This window comes from Anomaloglossus baeobatrachus, unplaced genomic scaffold (assembly GCF_048569485.1).
Source record: "Anomaloglossus baeobatrachus isolate aAnoBae1 unplaced genomic scaffold, aAnoBae1.hap1 Scaffold_522, whole genome shotgun sequence".
Lineage (NCBI taxonomy): Eukaryota > Metazoa > Chordata > Amphibia > Anura > Aromobatidae > Anomaloglossus > Anomaloglossus baeobatrachus.
The window spans coordinates 64,892-86,436 of record NW_027444586.1 but is presented as its reverse complement, the minus strand read 5'-3'; the positions used below and the strand labels follow the sequence as shown (position 1 = coordinate 86,436).

The 21,545-nt window shown below is 50.5% G+C and overlaps 2 protein-coding genes across 5 annotated transcripts in view; one reads left to right on the top strand and one right to left on the bottom strand.

The window, feature by feature from the left end:
• The window catches only part of LOC142282818 (vacuolar ATPase assembly protein VMA22-like), an 83,606-nt gene extending 71,641 nt beyond the window's left edge, over window positions 1-11,965 (bottom strand). Inside the window, exon 1 of the mRNA XM_075333054.1 lies at window positions 11,907-11,965. Coding sequence (XP_075189169.1) covers window positions 11,907-11,958 — 52 coding nt within the window. The 5' untranslated portion in view covers window positions 11,959-11,965. The remainder of the gene's footprint in view (window positions 1-11,906) is intronic.
• A 52-nt stretch (window positions 11,966-12,017) lies between these two features.
• The window catches only part of LOC142282817 (U3 small nucleolar ribonucleoprotein IMP4-like), a 33,513-nt gene continuing 23,985 nt past the window's right edge, over window positions 12,018-21,545 (top strand). For 3 of the 4 annotated variants that reach the window (XM_075333053.1, XM_075333052.1, XM_075333051.1), the window contains exons 1-5: window positions 12,018-12,100; window positions 14,417-14,525; window positions 14,600-14,683; window positions 14,768-14,877; window positions 16,596-16,728. In XM_075333053.1, coding sequence (XP_075189168.1) covers window positions 12,098-12,100; window positions 14,417-14,525; window positions 14,600-14,683; window positions 14,768-14,877; window positions 16,596-16,728 — 439 coding nt within the window. In that variant the 5' untranslated portion in view covers window positions 12,018-12,097. Of the gene's footprint in view, window positions 12,101-14,416; window positions 14,526-14,599; window positions 14,878-16,595; window positions 16,729-21,545 lie in introns of all 4 variants that reach the window. The other variant, XM_075333050.1, reaches the window with a different exon arrangement.

Below are 21,545 nucleotides of genomic sequence, written 5' to 3'. Positions count from 1 at the left end.
GATACGGTCTGCTGAGCAGTGTATCTAATCCTCTCCTGTGTGATACTGTCTGCTGAGCAGTGTATCTAATCCTATCCTGTGTGATACTGTCTGCTGAGCTGTGTATCTAATCCTCTCCTGTGTGATACTGTCTACTGAGCTGTGTATCTAATCCTCTCCTGTGTGATACTGTCTGCTGAGCAGTGTATCTAATCCTGTCCTGTGTGATACTGTCTACTGAGCTGTGTATCTAATCCTCTCCTGTGTGATACTGTCTGCTGAGCTGTGTATCTAATCCTCTCCTGTGTGATACTGTCTGCTGAGCTGTGTATCTAATTCTCTCCTGTGTGATACTGTCTGTTGAGCTGTGTATCTAATCCACTCCTGTGTGATACTGTCTGCTGAGCCGTGTATCTAATCCTGTCCTGTGTGATACTGTCTGCTGAGCAGTGTATCTAATCCTCTCCTGTGTGATACTGTCTGCTGAGCAGTGTATCTAATCCTGTCCTGTGTGATACTGTCTGCTGAGCTGTGTATCTAATCCTCTCCTGTGTGATACTGTCTGCTGAGCTGTGTATCTAATCCTCTCCTGTGTGATACTGTCTGCTGAGCTGTGTATCTAATTCTCTCCTGTGTGATACTGTCTGTTGAGCTGTGTATCTAATCCACTCCTGTGTGATACTGTCTGCTGAGCCGTGTATCTAATCCTGTCCTGTGTGATACTGTCTGCTGAGCAGTGTATCTAATCCTCTCCTGTGTGATACTGTCTGCTGAGCAGTGTATCTAATCCTGTCCTGTGTGATACTGTCTGCTGAGCAGTGTATCTAATCCTGTCCTGTGTGATACTGTCTGCTGAGCGGTGTATCTAATCCTATCCTGTGTGATACTGTCTGTTGAGCTGTGTATCTAATCCACTCCTGAGTGATACTGTCTGCTGAGCCGTGTATCTAATCCTGTCCTGTGTGATACTGTCTGCTGAGCTGTGTATCTAATCCTCTCCTGTGTGATACTGTCTGCTGAGCTGTGTATCTAATCCTGTCCTGTGTGATACTGTCTACTGAGCTGTGTATCTAATCCTCTCCTGTGTGATACTGTCTGCTGAGCTGTGTATCTAATCCACTCCTGTGTGATACTGTGTGCTGAGCCGTGTATCTAATCCTATCCTGTGTGATACTGTGTGCTGAGCCATGTATCTAATCCTCTCCTGTGTGATACTGTCTGCTGAGCCGTGTATCTAATCCTATCCTGTGTGATACTGTCTGCTGAGCTGTGTATCTAATCCTCTCCTGTGTGATACTGTCTGCTGAGCAGTGTATCTAATCCTGTCCTGTGTGATACTGTCTGCTGAGCGGTGTATCTAATCCTATCCTGTGTGATACTGTCTGTTGAGCTGTGTATCTAATCCACTCCTGTGTGATACTGTCTGCTGAGCCGTGTATCTAATCCTGTCCTGTGTGATATTGTCTGCTGAGCTGTGTATCTAATCCTCTCCTGTGTGATACTGTCTGCTGAGCTGTGTATCTAATCCTGTCCTGTGTGATACTGTCTGCTGAGCTGTGTATCTAATCCTGTCCTGTGTGATACTGTCTGCTGAGCTGTGTATCTAATCCTGTCCTGTGTGATACTGTCTGCTGAGCTGTGTATCTAATCCTCTCCTGTGTGATACTGTCTGCTGCGCTGTGTATCTAATCCTCTCCTGTGTGATACTGTGTGCTGAGCAGTGTATTTAATCCTCCCCTGTGTGATACTGTGTGCTGAGCTGTGTATCTAATCCTCCCCTGTGTGATACTGTGTGCTGCGCTGTGTATCTAATCCTCTCCTGTGTGATACTGTCTGCTGAGCTGTGTATCTAATCCTCTCCTGTGTGATACTGTGTGCTGAGCTGTGTATCTAATCCTCTCCTGTGTGATACTGTCTGCTGAGCTGTGTATCTAATCCTGTCCTGTGTGATACTGTCTGCTGAGCTGTGTATCTAATCCTCCCCTGTGTGATACTGTCTGCTGAGCTGTGTATCTAATCCTCTCCTGTGTGATACTGTCTGCTGAGCTGTGTATCTAATCCTCCCCTGTGTGATACTGTCTGCTGAGCTGTGTATCTAATCCTCCCCTGTGTGATACTGTCTGCTGAGCTGTGTATCTAATCCTCTCCTGTGTGATACTGTGTGCTGAGCTGTGTATCTAATCCTCCCCTGTGTGATACTGTGTGCTGAGCTGTGTATCTAATCCTCTCCTGTGTGATACTGTGTGCTGCGCTGTGTATCTAATCCTCTCCTGTGTGATACTGTGTGCTGAGCTGTGTATCTAATCCTCTCCTGTGTGATACTGTGTGCTGAGCAGTGTATCTAATCCTCTCCTGTGTGATACTGTGTGCTGAGCTGTGTATCTAATCCTCTCCTGTGTGATACTGTCTGCTGGGCTGTGTATCTAATCCTCTCCTGTGTGATACTGTGCTGAGCTGTGTATCTAATCCTCTCCTGTGTGATACTGTGTGCTGAGCAGTGTATCTAATCCTCTCCTGTGTGATACTGTCTGCTGGGCTGTGTATCTAATCCTCTCCTGTGTGATACTGTCTGCTGAGCTGTGTATCTAATCCTGTCCTGTGTGATACTGTCTGCTGAGCTGTGTATCTAATCCTCCCCTGTGTGATACTGTCTGCTGAGCTGTGTATCTAATCCTCTCCTGTGTGATACTGTGTGCTGAGCTGTGTATCTAATCCTCTCCTGTGTGATACTGTCTGCTGAGCAGTGTATTTAATCCTCCCCTGTGTGATACTGTGTGCTGAGCTGTGTATCTAATCCTCTCCTGTGTGATACTGTGTGCTGAGCCGTGTATCTAATCCTCTCCTGTGTGATACTGTCTGCTGAGCCGTGTATCTAATCCTATCCTGTGTGATACTGTCTGCTGAGCTGTGTATCTAATCCTCCCCTGTGTGATACTGTCTGCTGAGCTGTGTATCTAATCCTGTCCTGTGTGATACTGTCTGCTGAGCTGTGTATCTAATCCTCCCCTGTGTGATACTGTCTGCTGAGCTGTGTATCTAATCCTCTCCTGTGTGATACTGTGTGCTGAGCTGTGTATCTAATCCTCTCCTGTGTGATACTGTCTGCTGAGCAGTGTATTTAATCCTCCCCTGTGTGATACTGTGTGCTGAGCTGTGTATCTAATCCTCTCCTGTGTGATACTGTGTGCTGAGCCGTGTATCTAATCCTCTCCTGTGTGATACTGTCTGCTGAGCCGTGTATCTAATCCTATCCTGTGTGATACTGTCTGCTGAGCTGTGTATCTAATCCACTCCTGTGTGATACTGTGTGCTGAGCCGTGTATCTAATCCTCTCCTGTGTGATTCTGTCTGCTGAGCAGTGTATCTAATCCTCTCCTGTGTGATACTGTGTGCTGAGCTGTGTATCTAATCCTCTCCTGTGTGATACTGTGTGCTGAGCCGTGTATCTAATCCTCTCCTGTGTGATACTGTCTGCTGAGCCGTGTATCTAATCCTATCCTGTGTGATACTGTCTGCTGAGCCGTGTATCTAATCCACTCCTGTGTGATACTGTGTGCTGAGCCGTGTATCTAATCCTCTCCTGTGTGATACGGTCTGCTGAGCAGTGTATCTAATCCTCTCCTGTGTGATACTGTCTGCTGAGCAGTGTATCTAATCCTATCCTGTGTGATACTGTGTGCTGAGCTGTGTATCTAATTCTCTCCTGTGTGATACTGTCTGCTGAGCTGTATATCTAATCCTCTCCTGTGTGATACTGTCTGCTGAGCTGTGTATCTAATCCTCTCCTGTGTGATACTGTCTGCTGAGCCGTGTATCTAATCCACTCCTGTGTGATACTGTCTGCTGAGCCGTGTATCTAATCCTCTCCTGTGTGATACTGTCTGCTGAGCTGTGTATCTAATCCTCTCCTGTGTGATACTGTCTGCTGAGCCGTGTATCTAATCCTCTCCTGTGTGATACTGTCTGCTGAGCCGTGTATCTAATCCTCTCCTGTGTGATACTGTCTGCTGAGCTGTGTATCTAATCCTCTCCTGTGTGATACTGTGTGCTGAGCTGTGTATCTAATCCTATCCTGTGTGATACTGTGTGCTGAGCTGTGTATCTAATCCTCTCCTGTGTGATACTGTCTGCTGAGCCGTGTATCTAATCCTATCCTGTGTGATACTGTCTGCTGAGCAGTGTATCTAATTCTCTCCTGTGTGATACTGTCTGCTGAGCTGTGTATCTAATCCTCTCCTGTGTGATACTGTTTGCTGAGCGGTGTATCTAATCCTGTCCTGTGTGATACTGTGTGCTGAGCGGTGTATCTAATCCTGTCCTGTGTGATACTGTCTGCTGAGCGGTGTATCTAATCCTATCCTGTGTGATACTGTCTGTTGAGCTGTGTATCTAATCCTCTCCTGTGTGATACTGTCTGCTGAGCTGTGTATCTAATCCTCTCCTGTGTGATACTGTGTGCTGAGCCGTGTATCTAATCCTTTCCTGAGTGATACTGTCTGCTGAGCCGTGTATCTAATCCTCTCCTGTGTGATACTGTCTGCTGAGCCGTGTATGTAATCCTCTCCTGTGTGATACTGTCTGCTGAGCCGTGTATCTAATCCTCTCCTGTGTGATACGGTCTGCTGAGCAGTGTATCTAATCCTCTCCTGTGTGATACTGTCTGCTGAGCAGTGTATCTAATCCTATCCTGTGTGATACTGTCTGCTGAGCTGTGTATCTAATCCTCTCCTGTGTGATACTGTCTACTGAGCTGTGTATCTAATCCTCTCCTGTGTGATACTGTCTGCTGAGCAGTGTATCTAATCCTGTCCTGTGTGATACTGTCTACTGAGCTGTGTATCTAATCCTCTCCTGTGTGATACTGTCTGCTGAGCTGTGTATCTAATCCTCTCCTGTGTGATACTGTCTGCTGAGCTGTGTATCTAATTCTCTCCTGTGTGATACTGTCTGTTGAGCTGTGTATCTAATCCACTCCTGTGTGATACTGTCTGCTGAGCCGTGTATCTAATCCTGTCCTGTGTGATACTGTCTGCTGAGCAGTGTATCTAATCCTCTCCTGTGTGATACTGTCTGCTGAGCAGTGTATCTAATCCTGTCCTGTGTGATACTGTCTGCTGAGCTGTGTATCTAATCCTCTCCTGTGTGATACTGTCTGCTGAGCTGTGTATCTAATCCTCTCCTGTGTGATACTGTCTGCTGAGCTGTGTATCTAATTCTCTCCTGTGTGATACTGTCTGTTGAGCTGTGTATCTAATCCACTCCTGTGTGATACTGTCTGCTGAGCCGTGTATCTAATCCTGTCCTGTGTGATACTGTCTGCTGAGCAGTGTATCTAATCCTCTCCTGTGTGATACTGTCTGCTGAGCAGTGTATCTAATCCTGTCCTGTGTGATACTGTCTGCTGAGCAGTGTATCTAATCCTGTCCTGTGTGATACTGTCTGCTGAGCGGTGTATCTAATCCTATCCTGTGTGATACTGTCTGTTGAGCTGTGTATCTAATCCACTCCTGAGTGATACTGTCTGCTGAGCCGTGTATCTAATCCTGTCCTGTGTGATACTGTCTGCTGAGCTGTGTATCTAATCCTCTCCTGTGTGATACTGTCTGCTGAGCTGTGTATCTAATCCTGTCCTGTGTGATACTGTCTACTGAGCTGTGTATCTAATCTCTCCTGTGTGATACTGTCTGCTGAGCTGTGTATCTAATCCACTCCTGTGTGATACTGTGTGCTGAGCCGTGTATCTAATCCTATCCTGTGTGATACTGTGTGCTGAGCCGTGTATCTAATCCTCTCCTGTGTGATACTGTCTGCTGAGCCGTGTATCTAATCCTATCCTGTGTGATACTGTCTGCTGAGCTGTGTATCTAATCCTCTCCTGTGTGATACTGTCTGCTGAGCAGTGTATCTAATCCTGTCCTGTGTGATACTGTCTGCTGAGCGGTGTATCTAATCCTATCCTGTGTGATACTGTCTGTTGAGCTGTGTATCTAATCCACTCCTGTGTGATACTGTCTGCTGAGCCGTGTATCTAATCCTGTCCTGTGTGATATTGTCTGCTGAGCTGTGTATCTAATCCTCTCCTGTGTGATACTGTCTGCTGAGCTGTGTATCTAATCCTGTCCTGTGTGATACTGTCTGCTGAGCTGTGTATCTAATCCTGTCCTGTGTGATACTGTCTGCTGAGCTGTGTATCTAATCCTGTCCTGTGTGATACTGTCTGCTGAGCTGTGTATCTAATCCTCTCCTGTGTGATACTGTCTGCTGCGCTGTGTATCTAATCCTCTCCTGTGTGATACTGTGTGCTGAGCAGTGTATTTAATCCTCCCCTGTGTGATACTGTGTGCTGAGCTGTGTATCTAATCCTCCCCTGTGTGATACTGTGTGCTGCGCTGTGTATCTAATCCTCTCCTGTGTGATACTGTCTGCTGAGCTGTGTATCTAATCCTCTCCTGTGTGATACTGTGTGCTGAGCTGTGTATCTAATCCTCTCCTGTGTGATACTGTCTGCTGAGCTGTGTATCTAATCCTGTCCTGTGTGATACTGTCTGCTGAGCTGTGTATCTAATCCTCCCCTGTGTGATACTGTCTGCTGAGCTGTGTATCTAATCCTCTCCTGTGTGATACTGTCTGCTGAGCTGTGTATCTAATCCTCCCCTGTGTGATACTGTCTGCTGAGCTGTGTATCTAATCCTCCCCTGTGTGATACTGTCTGCTGAGCTGTGTATCTAATCCTCTCCTGTGTGATACTGTGTGCTGAGCTGTGTATCTAATCCTCCCCTGTGTGATACTGTGTGCTGAGCTGTGTATCTAATCCTCTCCTGTGTGATACTGTGTGCTGCGCTGTGTATCTAATCCTCTCCTGTGTGATACTGTGTGCTGAGCTGTGTATCTAATCCTCTCCTGTGTGATACTGTGTGCTGAGCAGTGTATCTAATCCTCTCCTGTGTGATACTGTGTGCTGAGCTGTGTATCTAATCCTCTCCTGTGTGATACTGTCTGCTGGGCTGTGTATCTAATCCTCTCCTGTGTGATACTGTGCTGAGCTGTGTATCTAATCCTCTCCTGTGTGATACTGTGTGCTGAGCAGTGTATCTAATCCTCTCCTGTGTGATACTGTCTGCTGGGCTGTGTATCTAATCCTCTCCTGTGTGATACTGTCTGCTGAGCTGTGTATCTAATCCTGTCCTGTGTGATACTGTCTGCTGAGCTGTGTATCTAATCCTCCCCTGTGTGATACTGTCTGCTGAGCTGTGTATCTAATCCTCTCCTGTGTGATACTGTGTGCTGAGCTGTGTATCTAATCCTCTCCTGTGTGATACTGTCTGCTGAGCAGTGTATTTAATCCTCCCCTGTGTGATACTGTGTGCTGAGCTGTGTATCTAATCCTCTCCTGTGTGATACTGTGTGCTGAGCCGTGTATCTAATCCTCTCCTGTGTGATACTGTCTGCTGAGCCGTGTATCTAATCCTATCCTGTGTGATACTGTCTGCTGAGCTGTGTATCTAATCCTCCCCTGTGTGATACTGTCTGCTGAGCTGTGTATCTAATCCTGTCCTGTGTGATACTGTCTGCTGAGCTGTGTATCTAATCCTCCCCTGTGTGATACTGTCTGCTGAGCTGTGTATCTAATCCTCTCCTGTGTGATACTGTGTGCTGAGCTGTGTATCTAATCCTCTCCTGTGTGATACTGTCTGCTGAGCAGTGTATTTAATCCTCCCCTGTGTGATACTGTGTGCTGAGCTGTGTATCTAATCCTCTCCTGTGTGATACTGTGTGCTGAGCCGTGTATCTAATCCTCTCCTGTGTGATACTGTCTGCTGAGCCGTGTATCTAATCCTATCCTGTGTGATACTGTCTGCTGAGCTGTGTATCTAATCCACTCCTGTGTGATACTGTGTGCTGAGCCGTGTATCTAATCCTCTCCTGTGTGATTCTGTCTGCTGAGCAGTGTATCTAATCCTCTCCTGTGTGATACTGTGTGCTGAGCTGTGTATCTAATCCTCTCCTGTGTGATACTGTGTGCTGAGCCGTGTATCTAATCCTCTCCTGTGTGATACTGTCTGCTGAGCCGTGTATCTAATCCTATCCTGTGTGATACTGTCTGCTGAGCCGTGTATCTAATCCACTCCTGTGTGATACTGTGTGCTGAGCCGTGTATCTAATCCTCTCCTGTGTGATACGGTCTGCTGAGCAGTGTATCTAATCCTCTCCTGTGTGATACTGTCTGCTGAGCAGTGTATCTAATCCTATCCTGTGTGATACTGTGTGCTGAGCTGTGTATCTAATTCTCTCCTGTGTGATACTGTCTGCTGAGCTGTATATCTAATCCTCTCCTGTGTGATACTGTCTGCTGAGCTGTGTATCTAATCCTCTCCTGTGTGATACTGTCTGCTGAGCCGTGTATCTAATCCTCTCCTGTGTGATACGGTCTGCTGAGCAGTGTATCTAATCCTCTCCTGTGTGATACTGTCTGCTGAGCAGTGTATCTAATTCTCTCCTGTGTGATACTGTCTGCTGAGCTGTGTATCTAATCCTGTCCTGTGTGATACTGTGTGCTGAGCGGTGTATCTAATCCTGTCCTGTGTGATACTGTGTGCTGAGCGGTGTATCTAATCCTGTCCTGTGTGATACTGTGTGCTGAGCGGTGTATCTAATCCTGTCCTGTGTGATACTGTCTGCTGAGCGGTGTATCTAATCCTATCCTGTGTGATACTGTCTGCTGAGCCGTGTATCTAATCCTGTCCTGTGTGATACTGTCTGCTGAGCTGTGTATCTAATCCTCTCCTGTGTGATACTGTCTGCTGAGCCGTGTATCTAATCCTCTCTTGTGTGATACTGTCTGCTGAGCCGTGTATCTAATCCTCTCCTGTGTGATACTGTCTGCTGAGCTGTGTATCTAATCCTCTCCTTTGTGATACTGTGTGCTGAGCTGTGTATCTAATCCTATCCTGTGTGATACTGTGTGCTGAGCTGTGTATCTAATCCTCTCCTGTGTGATACTGTCTGCTGAGCCGTGTATCTAATCCTATCCTGTGTGATACTGTCTGCTGAGCAGTGTATCTAATTCTCTCCTGTGTGATACTGTCTGCTGAGCTGTGTATCTAATCCTGTCCTGTGTGATACTGTGTGCTGAGCGGTGTATCTAATCCTGTCCTGTGTGATACTGTGTGCTGAGCGGTGTATCTAATCCTGTCCTGTGTGATACTGTGTGCTGAGCGGTGTATCTAATCCTGTCCTGTGTGATACTGTCTGTTGAGCTGTGTATCTAATCCTCTCCTGTGTGATACTGTCTGCTGAGCTGTGTATCTAATCCTCTCCTGTGTGATACTGTGTGCTGAGCTGTGTATCTAATCCTTTCCTGTGTGATACTGTCTGCTGAGCCGTGTATCTAATCCTCTCCTGTGTGATACTGTCTGCTGAGCCGTGTATCTAATCCTCTCCTGTGTGATACTGTCTGCTGAGCCGTGTATCTAATCCTCTCCTGTGTGATACTGTCTGCTGAGCCGTGTATCTAATCCTCTCCTGTGTGATACGGTCTGCTGAGCAGTGTATCTAATCCTCTCCTGTGTGATACTGTCTGCTGAGCAGTGTATCTAATCCTATCCTGTGTGATACTGTCTGCTGAGCTGTGTATCTAATCCTCTCCTGTGTGATACTGTCTACTGAGCTGTGTATCTAATCCTCTCCTGTGTGATACTGTCTGCTGCGCAGTGTATCTAATCCTGTCCTGTGTGATACTGTCTACTGAGCTGTGTATCTAATCCTCTCCTGTGTGATACTGTCTGCTGAGCTGTGTATCTAATCCTCTCCTGTGTGATACTGTCTGCTGAGCTGTGTATCTAATTCTCTCCTGTGTGATACTGTCTGCTGAGCCGTGTATCTAATCCTCTCCTGTGTGATACTGTCTGCTGAGCAGTGTATCTAATCCTCTCCTGTGTGATACTGTCTGCTGAGCGGTGTATCTAATCCTCTCCTGTGTGATACTGTCTGCTGAGCGGTGTATCTAATCCTATCCTGTGTGATACTGTCTGTTGAGCTGTGTATCTAATCCTCTCCTGTGTGATACTGTCTGCTGAGCCGTGTATCTAATCCTGTCCTGTGTGATACTGTCTGCTGAGCAGTGTATCTAATCCTCTCCTGTGTGATACTGTCTGCTGAGCAGTGTATCTAATCCTGTCCTGTGTGATACTGTCTGCTGAGCGGTGTATCTAATCCTATCCTGTGTGATACTGTCTGTTGAGCTGTGTATCTAATCCACTCCTGTGTGATACTGTCTGCTGAGCCGTGTATCTAATCCTGTCCTGTGTGATACTGTCTGCTGAGCTGTGTATCTAATCCTCTCCTGTGTGATACTGTCTGCTGAGCTGTGTATCTAATCCTGTCCTGTGTGATACTGTCTGCTGAGCTGTGTATCTAATCCTCTCCTGTGTGATACTGTCTGCTGAGCTGTGTATCTAATCCTGTCCTGTGTGATACTGTCTGCTGAGCTGTGTATCTAATCCTCTCCTGTGTGATACTGTCTGCTGCGCTGTGTATCTAATCCTCTCCTGTGTGATACTGTGTGCTGAGCAGTGTATTTAATCCTCCCCTGTGTGATACTGTGTGCTGAGCTGTGTATCTAATCCTCCCCTGTGTGATACTGTGTGCTGCGCTGTGTATCTAATCCTCTCCTGTGTGATACTGTCTGCTGAGCTGTGTATCTAATCCTCTCCTGTGTGATACTGTGTGCTGAGCTGTGTATCTAATCCTCTCCTGTGTGATACTGTCTGCTGAGCTGTGTATCTAATCCTGTCCTGTGTGATACTGTCTGCTGAGCTGTGTATCTAATCCTCCCCTGTGTGATACTGTCTGCTGAGCTGTGTATCTAATCCTCTCCTGTGTGATACTGTCTGCTGAGCTGTGTATCTAATCCTCCCCTGTGTGATACTGTCTGCTGAGCTGTGTATCTAATCCTCCCCTGTGTGATACTGTCTGCTGAGCTGTGTATCTAATCCTCTCCTGTGTGATACTGTGTGCTGAGCTGTGTATCTAATCCTCCCCTGTGTGATACTGTGTGCTGAGCTGTGTATCTAATCCTCTCCTGTGTGATACTGTGTGCTGCGCTGTGTATCTAATCCTCTCCTGTGTGATACTGTGTGCTGAGCTGTGTATCTAATCCTCTCCTGTGTGATACTGTGTGCTGAGCAGTGTATCTAATCCTCTCCTGTGTGATACTGTGTGCTGAGCTGTGTATCTAATCCTCTCCTGTGTGATACTGTCTGCTGGGCTGTGTATCTAATCCTCTCCTGTGTGATACTGTGCTGAGCTGTGTATCTAATCCTCTCCTGTGTGATACTGTGTGCTGAGCAGTGTATCTAATCCTCTCCTGTGTGATACTGTCTGCTGGGCTGTGTATCTAATCCTCTCCTGTGTGATACTGTCTGCTGAGCTGTGTATCTAATCCTGTCCTGTGTGATACTGTCTGCTGAGCTGTGTATCTAATCCTCCCCTGTGTGATACTGTCTGCTGAGCTGTGTATCTAATCCTCTCCTGTGTGATACTGTGTGCTGAGCTGTGTATCTAATCCTCTCCTGTGTGATACTGTGTGCTGAGCAGTGTATTTAATCCTCCCCTGTGTGATACTGTGTGCTGAGCTGTGTATCTAATCCTATCCTGTGTGATACTGTCTGCTGAGCTGTGTATCTAATCCTCTCCTGTGTGATACTGTGTGCTGAGCAGTGTATCTAATCCTCTCCTGTGTGATACTGTCTGCTGAGCTGTGTATCTAATCCTCTCCTGTGTGATACTGTGTGCTGCGCTGTGTATCTAATCCTCTCCTGTGTGATACTGTGTGCTGCGCTGTATGGTGTGAGCTCCTCTCTCCGGCCGCACAGACATCTTTTCCTCCCTGTATTATCTGTTCTCAGTCCCCATAATCAGCTCCTCACCTTCTGACATTATCTTCTCACATGACCTTCCCAACCCGGATGTAGTCATCATCCTTCTTGCGTCACTTCCGGATATGGTGCGACTGGGGGGCGCCATGTTTACTGAGGGCATCTGATCTCTGTTTGCGGATTGGTCGGCAGGACGGGGAAGTTGTGCTGATCATTTCCACGTGTGAGAACCGGCCGGAACCATGGTGAGTACAGGCTGCGGGGTGATGTGATGCCCGTATACAGAGGTGTCCCATACATACAGAAGGGGGGCCTGTATATTTAGAGTTGTCCCTTTTATGTAGAGGATGTCCCCATATATAGGGGAGGGTCCCTGTCTGTCTGTACAGGGGGTCTCTGTGTGTAGAGGGGGGTCCCGTGTCTGTACAGGGGATCTCTGTGTGTAGAGGGGGGTCCCGCTTCTGTACAGGGGATCTGTGTGTAGAGGGGGGTCCCGTGTCTGTACAGGGGATCTCTGTGTGTAGAGGGGGGTCCCGCTTCTGTACAGGGGATCTGTGTGTAGAGGGGGGTCCCGTGTCTGTACAGGGGATCTGTGTGTAGAGGGGGGTCCCGTGTCTGTACAGGGGATCTGTGTGTAGAGGGGGGTCCCGTGTCTGTACAGGGGGTCTCTGTGTGTAGAGGGGGGTCCCGCTTCTGTACAGGGGATCTGTGTGTAGAGGGGGGTCCCGTGTCTGTACAGGGGATCTGTGTGTAGAGGGGGGTCCCGTGTCTGTACAGGGGATCTCTGTGTGTAGAGGGGGGTCCCGTGTCTGTACAGGGGATCTCTGTGTGTAGAGGGGGGTCCCGCTTCTGTACAGGGGGTCTCCGTGTGTAGAGGGGGGGTCCCGCATCTGTACAGGGGGTCTCCGTGTGTAGAGGGGGGTCCCGCATCTGTACAGGGGGTCTCCGTGTGTAGAGGGGGGTCCCGCATCTGTACAGGGGGTCTCCGTGTGTAGAGGGGGGTCCCGCATCTGTACAGGGGGTCTCTGTGTGTAGAGGGGGGTCCCGCATCTGTACAGGGGGTCTCCGTGTGTAGAGGGGGGTCCCGCGTCTGTACAGGGGGTCTCCGTGTGTAGAGGGGGGTCCTACGTCTGTACAGGGGGTCTCTGTGTGTAGAGGGGGGTCCTACGTCTGTACAGGGGGTCTCTGTGTGTAGAGGGGGGTCCTACGTCTGTACAGGGGGTCTCTGTGTGTAGAGGGGGGTCCCGCTTCTGTACAGGGGATCTTTGTGTGTAGAGGGGGGGTCCCGTGTCTGTACAGGGGGTCTCTGTGTGTAGAGGGGGGGTCCCGTCTCTGTACAGGGGATCTCTGTGTGTAGAGGGGGGTCCCGCTTCTGTACAGGGGGTCTCTGTGTGTAGAGGGGGATCCCGCTTCTGTACAGGGGGTCTCTGTGTGTAGAGGGGGGGTCCCGCATCTGTACAGGGGGTCTCCGTGTGTAGAGGGGGGTCCCGCATCTGTACAGGGGGTCTCCGTGTGTAGAGGGGGGTCCCGCGTCTGTACAGGGGGTCTCCGTGTGTAGAGGGGGGTCCCGCGTCTGTACAGGGGGTCTCCGTGTGTAGAGGGGGGTCCCGCGTCTGTACAGGGGGTCTCCGTGTGTAGAGGGGGGTCCCGCGTCTGTACAGGGGGTCTCCGTGTGTAGAGGGGGGTCCTGCGTCAGTACAGGGCGTCTCCGTGTGTAGGGGGGGTCCCACGTCTGTACAGGGGGTCTCCGTGTGTAGAGGGGGGGGTCCCACATCTGTACAAGGCGTCTCTATGCATGGAGGGTGCTCCCATGTCTATTCAGGGGGTCTCTGTGTGTAGAGGGGGGTCCCACGTCTGTTCAGGGGGTCTCCCTGTGTGGAGGGACGTCCCCGTCTGTAGAGGGCCGGGACTGCGCGGCCCCCGGTGTCCTCGTGTTACACAGATGTAGCAGAGCTGAGCTCACACTCCCGGATGTTGCCTCCTAAACCTGATCACATGATCTCCATCTTACATGAGCCCCCCCATTACAAAAGTCTGGATTGGAGCCTCCCCGCTGCAGGGGCCCACAGTGGCCTGACAGGACCCCCATAACTACATAGATGTCGGCTCACCTTTCACCTCAGCATCTAAGTAGTTAAAACAGCGCTCGCTCCAGTCTCGGTGGTGTCACCCGATGAGGACGGAGCCTGCGGCGTACGTATATGATGGATGTTGGGGGGACGTTGCGCCCCGTACAGATGAGGCTGTTTGCGGAGCGTCGCTGCCCTGTGTGTCCATGGCTACTTCTCACTGGCTGAAACTGGGCCATTGCTCGGGTCTGTGCCATATTATAGGGGTCTTAGGGGATTGGCCGGAGCGGTGGGCGAGCACGGTCCTCTTTGGTCTACACTATGCTCCAGTCACACTCTTCCTAGCCGCGCTCATGCCCCGGTACTCCACATATTACACCGGTATCAGACTGGGCTTCCACCTAGCGGTGGCCATAATTGCCCCCACAGAGACCCCTGCTCGCTCCGCTATGTATGTATACAGCCCAGTGACTAATCCTCCGTTGTCTGTAGCTGCGTAGGGAGGCTCGTCTACGCAGGGAGTACCTGTACCGGAAGGCCCAGGAGGCCAAACAGCACAGTATAGAAGACAAGAAGCAGCGGCTAAAGCGAGCGCTCGAAGGTTAGTGCCACCGTGGTAGAGCTCAGACACGGAGCGTGCCGGATCCAGACACTGACCCCCCTCTATATCCACAGAAAACAGGCTCATCCCCACAGAGATCCGCAGAGAGGCCCTCACTCTCCAGAAACAGCTCGAGTTTGATGATGAAGGTGGTGAAGGTAAGAGTGGGGACTACAAGACCCAGCATGACCTGGCGTGCACACGTCTGCGTCGCATTATAACACAGTCTGTTGCCTTCTCAGGAGTGTCCTCGCACATGGACGATGAGTATAAGTGGGCCGGCGTGGAGGATCCGAAGGTCATGATCACAACCTCAAGGGACCCCAGTTCACGACTCAAAATGTTTGCTAAGGTATCAGTGGCACAGGGCAGCGCACCCCGATTTGTGGAAACGGGGTACAACTCCCAAACTCAAAAAGACCACCACAACCCAACCCTGATGGCATCCATGGGTCACGTCTCCAAAATATCAGGACGTAATGTAGCAAGACGTGACCCCAAATATATAGTTTCGTTTTATAAGACGCACCCCAAATTTAGGGGAAAGCATGGGGTCCGTCTTAAAATCCGGTGTCTTACCGGGAGAGGAGAGGGAGGCCACAAGAGGCAGGGGCGGTGGTGGAGTCGGGTGATGCTGCGGGCGGTGCGGTGCCTGTACCAGATGCTGTGAGCCAGGGAACATCCAGAAACTGTCTGTGGTGCGGGCTTCAAAGAAATGGCGGCCGGAGTCGGCGTGTGCACAGATTTAGCTCTCCGCTCAATGAAAAGCCGAGATCTCATCTGTGCACGCGCCATTTTCCTTAATTTCGCTGCTGGGAGATCAGTGGGGCGGAGGCGGCGCATGCGCAAGTGAGGTCTTAAGCCAAGAGCTCCATCTACACACGTGCCATTATTTGAAGCCCGCACTGCCATTTTCAGGATGGCCCCTGCCTCTTTGCCTGCAACGGTCACCAGCACGGCGCCCGCAGCATTGCCCTGCCTCCTGTGACCATGCTCCACCACCTCCCGGTAAGCTACATTCGGATAAGGCTAAGTTCACACATCCATTGTTTTGCATCAGTCACATGCGTTGCATGACGCATGTGACTGATGCATTGTACAACGGATGACAACGGTGACAAAGAAAAGAATTTCTTTGTCGGACTCCGTTGTGTGCGGGGGCGGAGTTCAGGGGGCGGAGTTCGGGGGCGGAGCTGAGGATGTCAGTGTCGCGGTCTGCATGGCTGGGGACAGGTGAGTGAGTGTGTGTGTGTATGTATGTGAGTGTGTGTGTATGTATGTGAGTGTATGTGTGTCTACATGCGTGTGTACATGCGGAGCGCGAGGGGCCGGAGCCAAGCGGGGCCGTGGAGCTGAGGACGTCAGTGCCGCGGGGACTGCAGGGCTGGGGACAAGTGAGAGAGTGTGTGTGTGTGAGTACACATGCGGAGTGCGGGAGGGGGCGGAGCCGAGTGGTGAAGTGTCGGCCTCCTTGCACACTGTATCCAGGTTAAATATCGGGTATTTGCTTGGTTACCCGATATTTATCTTGGATACCAGCTTAGCGCGGGCTCCCTGCACACGTAACCACTGTAAATATCGGGTAACTAACCAAAGCGCATTGCTTGGTTACCCGATGTTTATCCTGGTTACGGGGGCGGGGAGCCAGAGAGCGCAATGCGCAGCGAAATCCTACGGATCGCGCTGCTCAAAAAACGTTACAGGCTGCGTTGCTCCCGCCCGGCGGTCAGTTTAAAAATGACTGACCGCGACGCAGCGGATGCAACGCAGCATCATCAGTCACAATTCGTCACTAATAGAAGCCTATGGGGAAAAACAGGATTCCTGCAAAATATTTTGCAGGATACCGTAATTCCTCAAGGCAACGGATTGTGACTGATGCAAAACAACTGAAGTGTGAACTTAGCCTAACGCACCCCTTATTTTCCTCCCAAATTTGTGGCAGGAAAAGTGTGTCTTATAATCCGAAAAATACAGTAATAAGATCCAAACACGCAACAGACTACAACTCCCAGCATGCCGTCAGGACGAGGCGCTATCGTGTGATCTTACACTCTTGTTGTTCTCTAGGAGTTAAAGTTGGTGTTCCCCAATGCTCAGCGCATGAACAGAGGCAAGCACGAGATGGGAGCGCTGGTCCGGGCCTGCAAAGCCAACGAGGTCACTGACCTGGTCATCGTCCACGAGCACAGAGGCATGCCGGGTGAGCAGGAGGACCCCATAACAGTGGCATCATACAGTGTTACTGCTGATATCGGTCACACATAGGTGGTCTGTGATTCTGGTAGGGATCATTATTATTATTATTATTATTATTATTATTTATTATTATAGCGCCATCAATTCCATGGTGATTTACAAGTGAAAGGGGTGTACATAATAGGGACAAGTACAATAATCAGAAACAGTACAAGACACAGACAGGTATAGGAGGATAGAGGACCCTGCCCGCGAGGGCTCACAGTCTACAGGAGGAGAGAGGACCCTGCCCGCGAGGGCTCACAGTCTACAGGAGGAGAGAGGTCCCTGCCCGCGAGGGCTCACAGTCTACAGGAGGAGAGAGGACCCTGCCCGCGAGGGCTCACAGTCTACAGGAGGAGAGAGGTCCCTGCCCGCAAGGGCTCACAGTCTATAAGGGATGGGTGCGGATACAGTAAGTGAGGGTAGAGCTGATTGTGCGGCGCTGTATCAGACTGAGGGTTACGGCAGGTTGTAGGCTTGTCGGAAGAGGTGGGTCTTCAGGTTCCTTTTGAAGCTTGGCAAGGTAGGCGAGAGTCTATGTTGTGGCAGAGCATTCCAGAGTATGGGGGAAGCACGGGAGAAATCTTGGATGCGATGGTGGGAAGAGGAGAGGAGAGGGGAGTAGAGAAGGAGATCTTGTGAGGATCGAAGGTTATGTGTAGGTAGGTACTGGGAGACTAGGTCACAGATGTAGGGAGGAGACAGGTTGTGGATGGCTTTGTAGGTCATGGTTAGTGTTTTGAACTGGAGTTGTTGGGCAATGGGAAGCCAGTGAAGGGAGTGGCAGAGAGGAGAGGTCGGCAGTAGCGGGGAGACAGGTGGATTCGCCGGGCAGCATAGTTCAGAATAGATTGTAGGGGTGCGACACTGTTAGAAGGGAGGCCACAGAGCAGGAGGTTGCAATAATCCAGACGGGAGATAAGGGCATGTACTAGGGTTTTTGCAGCTTCTTGGGAAAGGAATGCACGGATCCGGGAAATATTTTTGAGTTTGAGGCGGCAGGAGGTGAAGACGGCTTGGATGTGTGGCTTGAAAGAGAGATCAGAGTCTAGAGTTACTCCCAGGCAGCGAGCGCGTGGGATCGGGGAGAGTGGGCAGCCATTGACATTGATAGATATGTCAGGTGGGGGAGTTAAGTGAGGAGGAGGAAAGACAATGAATTCTGTTTTGTCCATGTTCAGTTTTAGGAATCGAGCAGAGAAGGAGAATGAAATAGCAGACAGACATTGTGGGATTCTGGTTAGTAGGGAGGTAATGTCAGGTCCAGAGAGGTAGATCTGTGTGTCATCGGCATAGAGATGATACTGGAAGCCGTGGGCCTCTATGAGCTGTCCCAGGCCGAAGGTGTAAATGGAGAACAGCAGGGGTCCAAGAACTGAGCCTTGGGGGACCCCAACAGATAGAGGCGAGATGAGGAAGTGGTGTGAGAGTGGGAGACGCTGAAAGTTCGGTCGGTTAGGTATGAAGAAATCCAAGATAGGGCCAAGTCTGTGATGCCCAGAGACGAGAGAATCTGTAGTAGGAGGGAATGGTCTACTGTGTCGCAGGCAGAGGACAGGTCTAGGAGGAGGACGACAGAGCAGTGTCGCTTGGCTTTGGCGGTTAGTAGGTCATTAGTGACTTTGGTTAGGGCAGTTTCAGTGGAATGATGGGGTCGGAAGCCAGATTGGATTGTAACTGGTCAAAGAGGGAGCAGGAGGAGAGGTATGAGGACAATTCCAGATGGACATGCTGTTCCAGTAGTTTTGAGGCGTAGGGGAGAAGGGATATGGGGCGATAGTTTGACACAGAGGATGGGTCAAGGGAGGGCTTTTTGAGGATGGGTGTGATTGAGGCATGTTTAAAGCATGAAGGGAAGACACCACTTGCTAGTGATAGGTTGAAGAGATGGGTTAGGGCTGGGATGAGGACTGCGGTGATGTTGGGGATGAGGTGCGATGGGAGCGGGTCCAGTGCACAGGTGGTGAGATGTGATCTTGAGAGTAGAGTGATCATTGTGATCTGTAAAGGTCCGTTGCAGCCAGCTGGAAAAGTGGGCTTATCTGCCTGATGTGAACTGCTCCCTAGCCTCATTCCACAGACGTGAGACACGAGCCCACCTTTCTCTGCAGTAATCTAGCGAACATGTTGTACGCTCATATCTTCCCCTTCAGTCCTGCGCTGTCGGCTAATGGACACCCCAGGACCACGTTCCAGTGGCGGGGATTTGCCATAGGAATACCCCTTTAAGGACACCCATTCTCTGGGCTAGCAGAGAGCAGCAGTGAAGAACATTTTACCTTGGAGGACTGGGCACGGCTGTACATTACACAGGCGTCTATTGATTGCAATGAAAGTGGTGTAATACTTAGTGTGGCCTCTAGGAGCTGCTGCAGGGAAATGACACATTTACTGCTGAGCTCTCCCAGATTGTAGGTGATCACTGATCTCTCTGGTGGAATCCACACTACCAGTGATCGGGGGTGGCTGCGGCTTTCACACTACGGTTTTCTTCAGCGCTCTATTGGGAGACCCAGACGATTGGTGTATAGCACTGCCTCCGGAGGCCACACAAAGCAATTACACTAAAAAGTGTAAGGCCCCTCCCCTTCTGGCTATACACCCCCCGTGGGATCACTGGCTCACCAGTTTTCTGCTTTGTGCGAAGGAGGTCAGACATCCACGCATAGCTCCACTGTTTGTAGTCAGCAGTAGCTGCTGACTATATCGGATGGAAGAAAAGAGGGCCCATATGGGGCCCCCCAGCATGCTCCCTTCTCACCCGCGGTGGTGCTTGTAAGGTTGAGGTACCTATTGCTGGTACAGAGGCTGGAGCCCACATGCTGTTTTCCTTCCACATCCCCTTAGGGCTCTGTGGAAGTGGGATCTTACCGGCCTCCAAGCCCTGAGGCCGGGCTCCATCCACAGACCCATAGAACCTGCTGGATTTGGAGCGGGAGTGCCGTTCAGGGACAAGGCCCTGCAACTTTCAGGTACTCTGTGTCCCCGGCAGGCACGGACACTCTCAAGGCTTGCTGAGCGTTATAGTGCGCCGGGGACAGTAGCGCTGGGCGCTGGGGTTAGGTCACTGCAGCTTTGCTGAGTGACGTTACATGTTGGGAACTACTGCGCCGACCGCTACTGGAGCGGCGGCGCAGCTGCGACTTGTGGTGCGCTGGGGACTTTGCGCCGACCGCGCTTTTAAGGCGGCGGCGCTTCTAACTTTAGTCCCCGGCTTCTGCGGCCTAGCGCCGCTTCGTTCCCGCCCCCCACCCTGTCAATCAGGGGTAGGGGAGAGACGCTGCTCAATTGGCAGCGCCGAGGGCTGGAGCTTTATTTACATGCTCCAGCCCTCTCACTAGGCACAGTGGGAAGCAGGCTTCCCGCTCTTCGTCTGTATACGCCCAGGGCCCGCCCCCCCTCTCCACAAGGACGCCGGCAGCCATTACACATGCGGTCTGGCTGGGGAAAGGCAGCAGGCTCCGGGAGACCCAGACTAAAGGGATTTCGGCGACCACACACCCGCTCCTAAGCGGGCGGTAAGCTGCACTTTAGTGCTGGCCCCACTTGTGCCTCAGTGTTATATTAGTGTACTTTTTTCTTAGTACCATATATATATATATATATAGTTGCACTGTAAGGTCGCTTCTTGGCTGGACACCCTGTACTGCTCTGAGGAGGCAGCAACATGTCATCCGCAAAACGCAAGGGTGCCAAGGCACAGGCTGTGTACACTGTTTGTACTGCATGTGGGGCTAATCTACCGGCAGGCTCCAAAGACTCACATTGTATGCAATGTTCAGTCCCAGTGGCACTCCGTCAGCCAGAGCCTAATGTGGTGGTAGCCCAGGCTGAGACGCCTGTGAACCCTGCCCCGGTGACGGGGACAGACTTTGCAGTTTTTGCTGACAAAATGTCTGTGACTATGTTAAAAATCCTGGAGACCTTGCAGTCCAGGCCAGTTACTCAGACCATGGGACACTGCTGTGTCTATGCTCTCCGGTCCCCCTCAGTTGGAACTAATCCGTACTTCAAGGGGGGTCTCAAGCATCACAGGCTGAAGTCTCTGACTCAGATGACAGTCCCAGGCAGCCTAAGCGAGCTCGCTGGGAAAGACCCTCCACGTCCTCACACTGCTCAGGGTCTCAGCGAGAAGAGTCTCTCTGTGATGAGACTGAGGACGGGGATCAGGATTCTAATCCTGAGGCTCCTTTCAATCTGGATGCCCCTGATGGTGACGCCATGGTTAATGACCTTATATCGGCAATTAATAGACTGTTGGATATTTCTCCCCCAGCCCCCTTCTGCAGAGGAGGCAGCTGCCCAGCAGGAGAAGTTCCATTTCCTGTATCCCAAGCGTAAATTAAGTGCTTTTTTGGACCACTCTGACTTCAGAGAATCGATCCAGAAACACGACGCTCATCCAGATAAGCGTTTCTCTAAACGTTCTAGGGATACCCGTTACCCTTTTCCTGCTGAGGTGACCAAACGCTGGACCCAGTGTCCAAAGGTGGATCCCCCAATTTCCAAGCTTGCGGCTAGATCCATAGTCGCAGTAGAGGATGGCGCTTCACTTAAAGATGCCAACGACAGACAGATGGACCTTTGGTTGAAATCTGTCTATGAAGCTATCGGCGCGTCGTTTGCTCCAGCATTCGCGGCCGTGTGGGCACTCCAAGCTATTTCAGCTGGTTTAGCACAGGTGGATGCTATCATACATCCAGCAGTGCCGCAGGTGGCGTCCCTAACTTCGCAAATGTCTGCGTTTGCGACCTATGCTATCAATGCTGTCCTAGAATC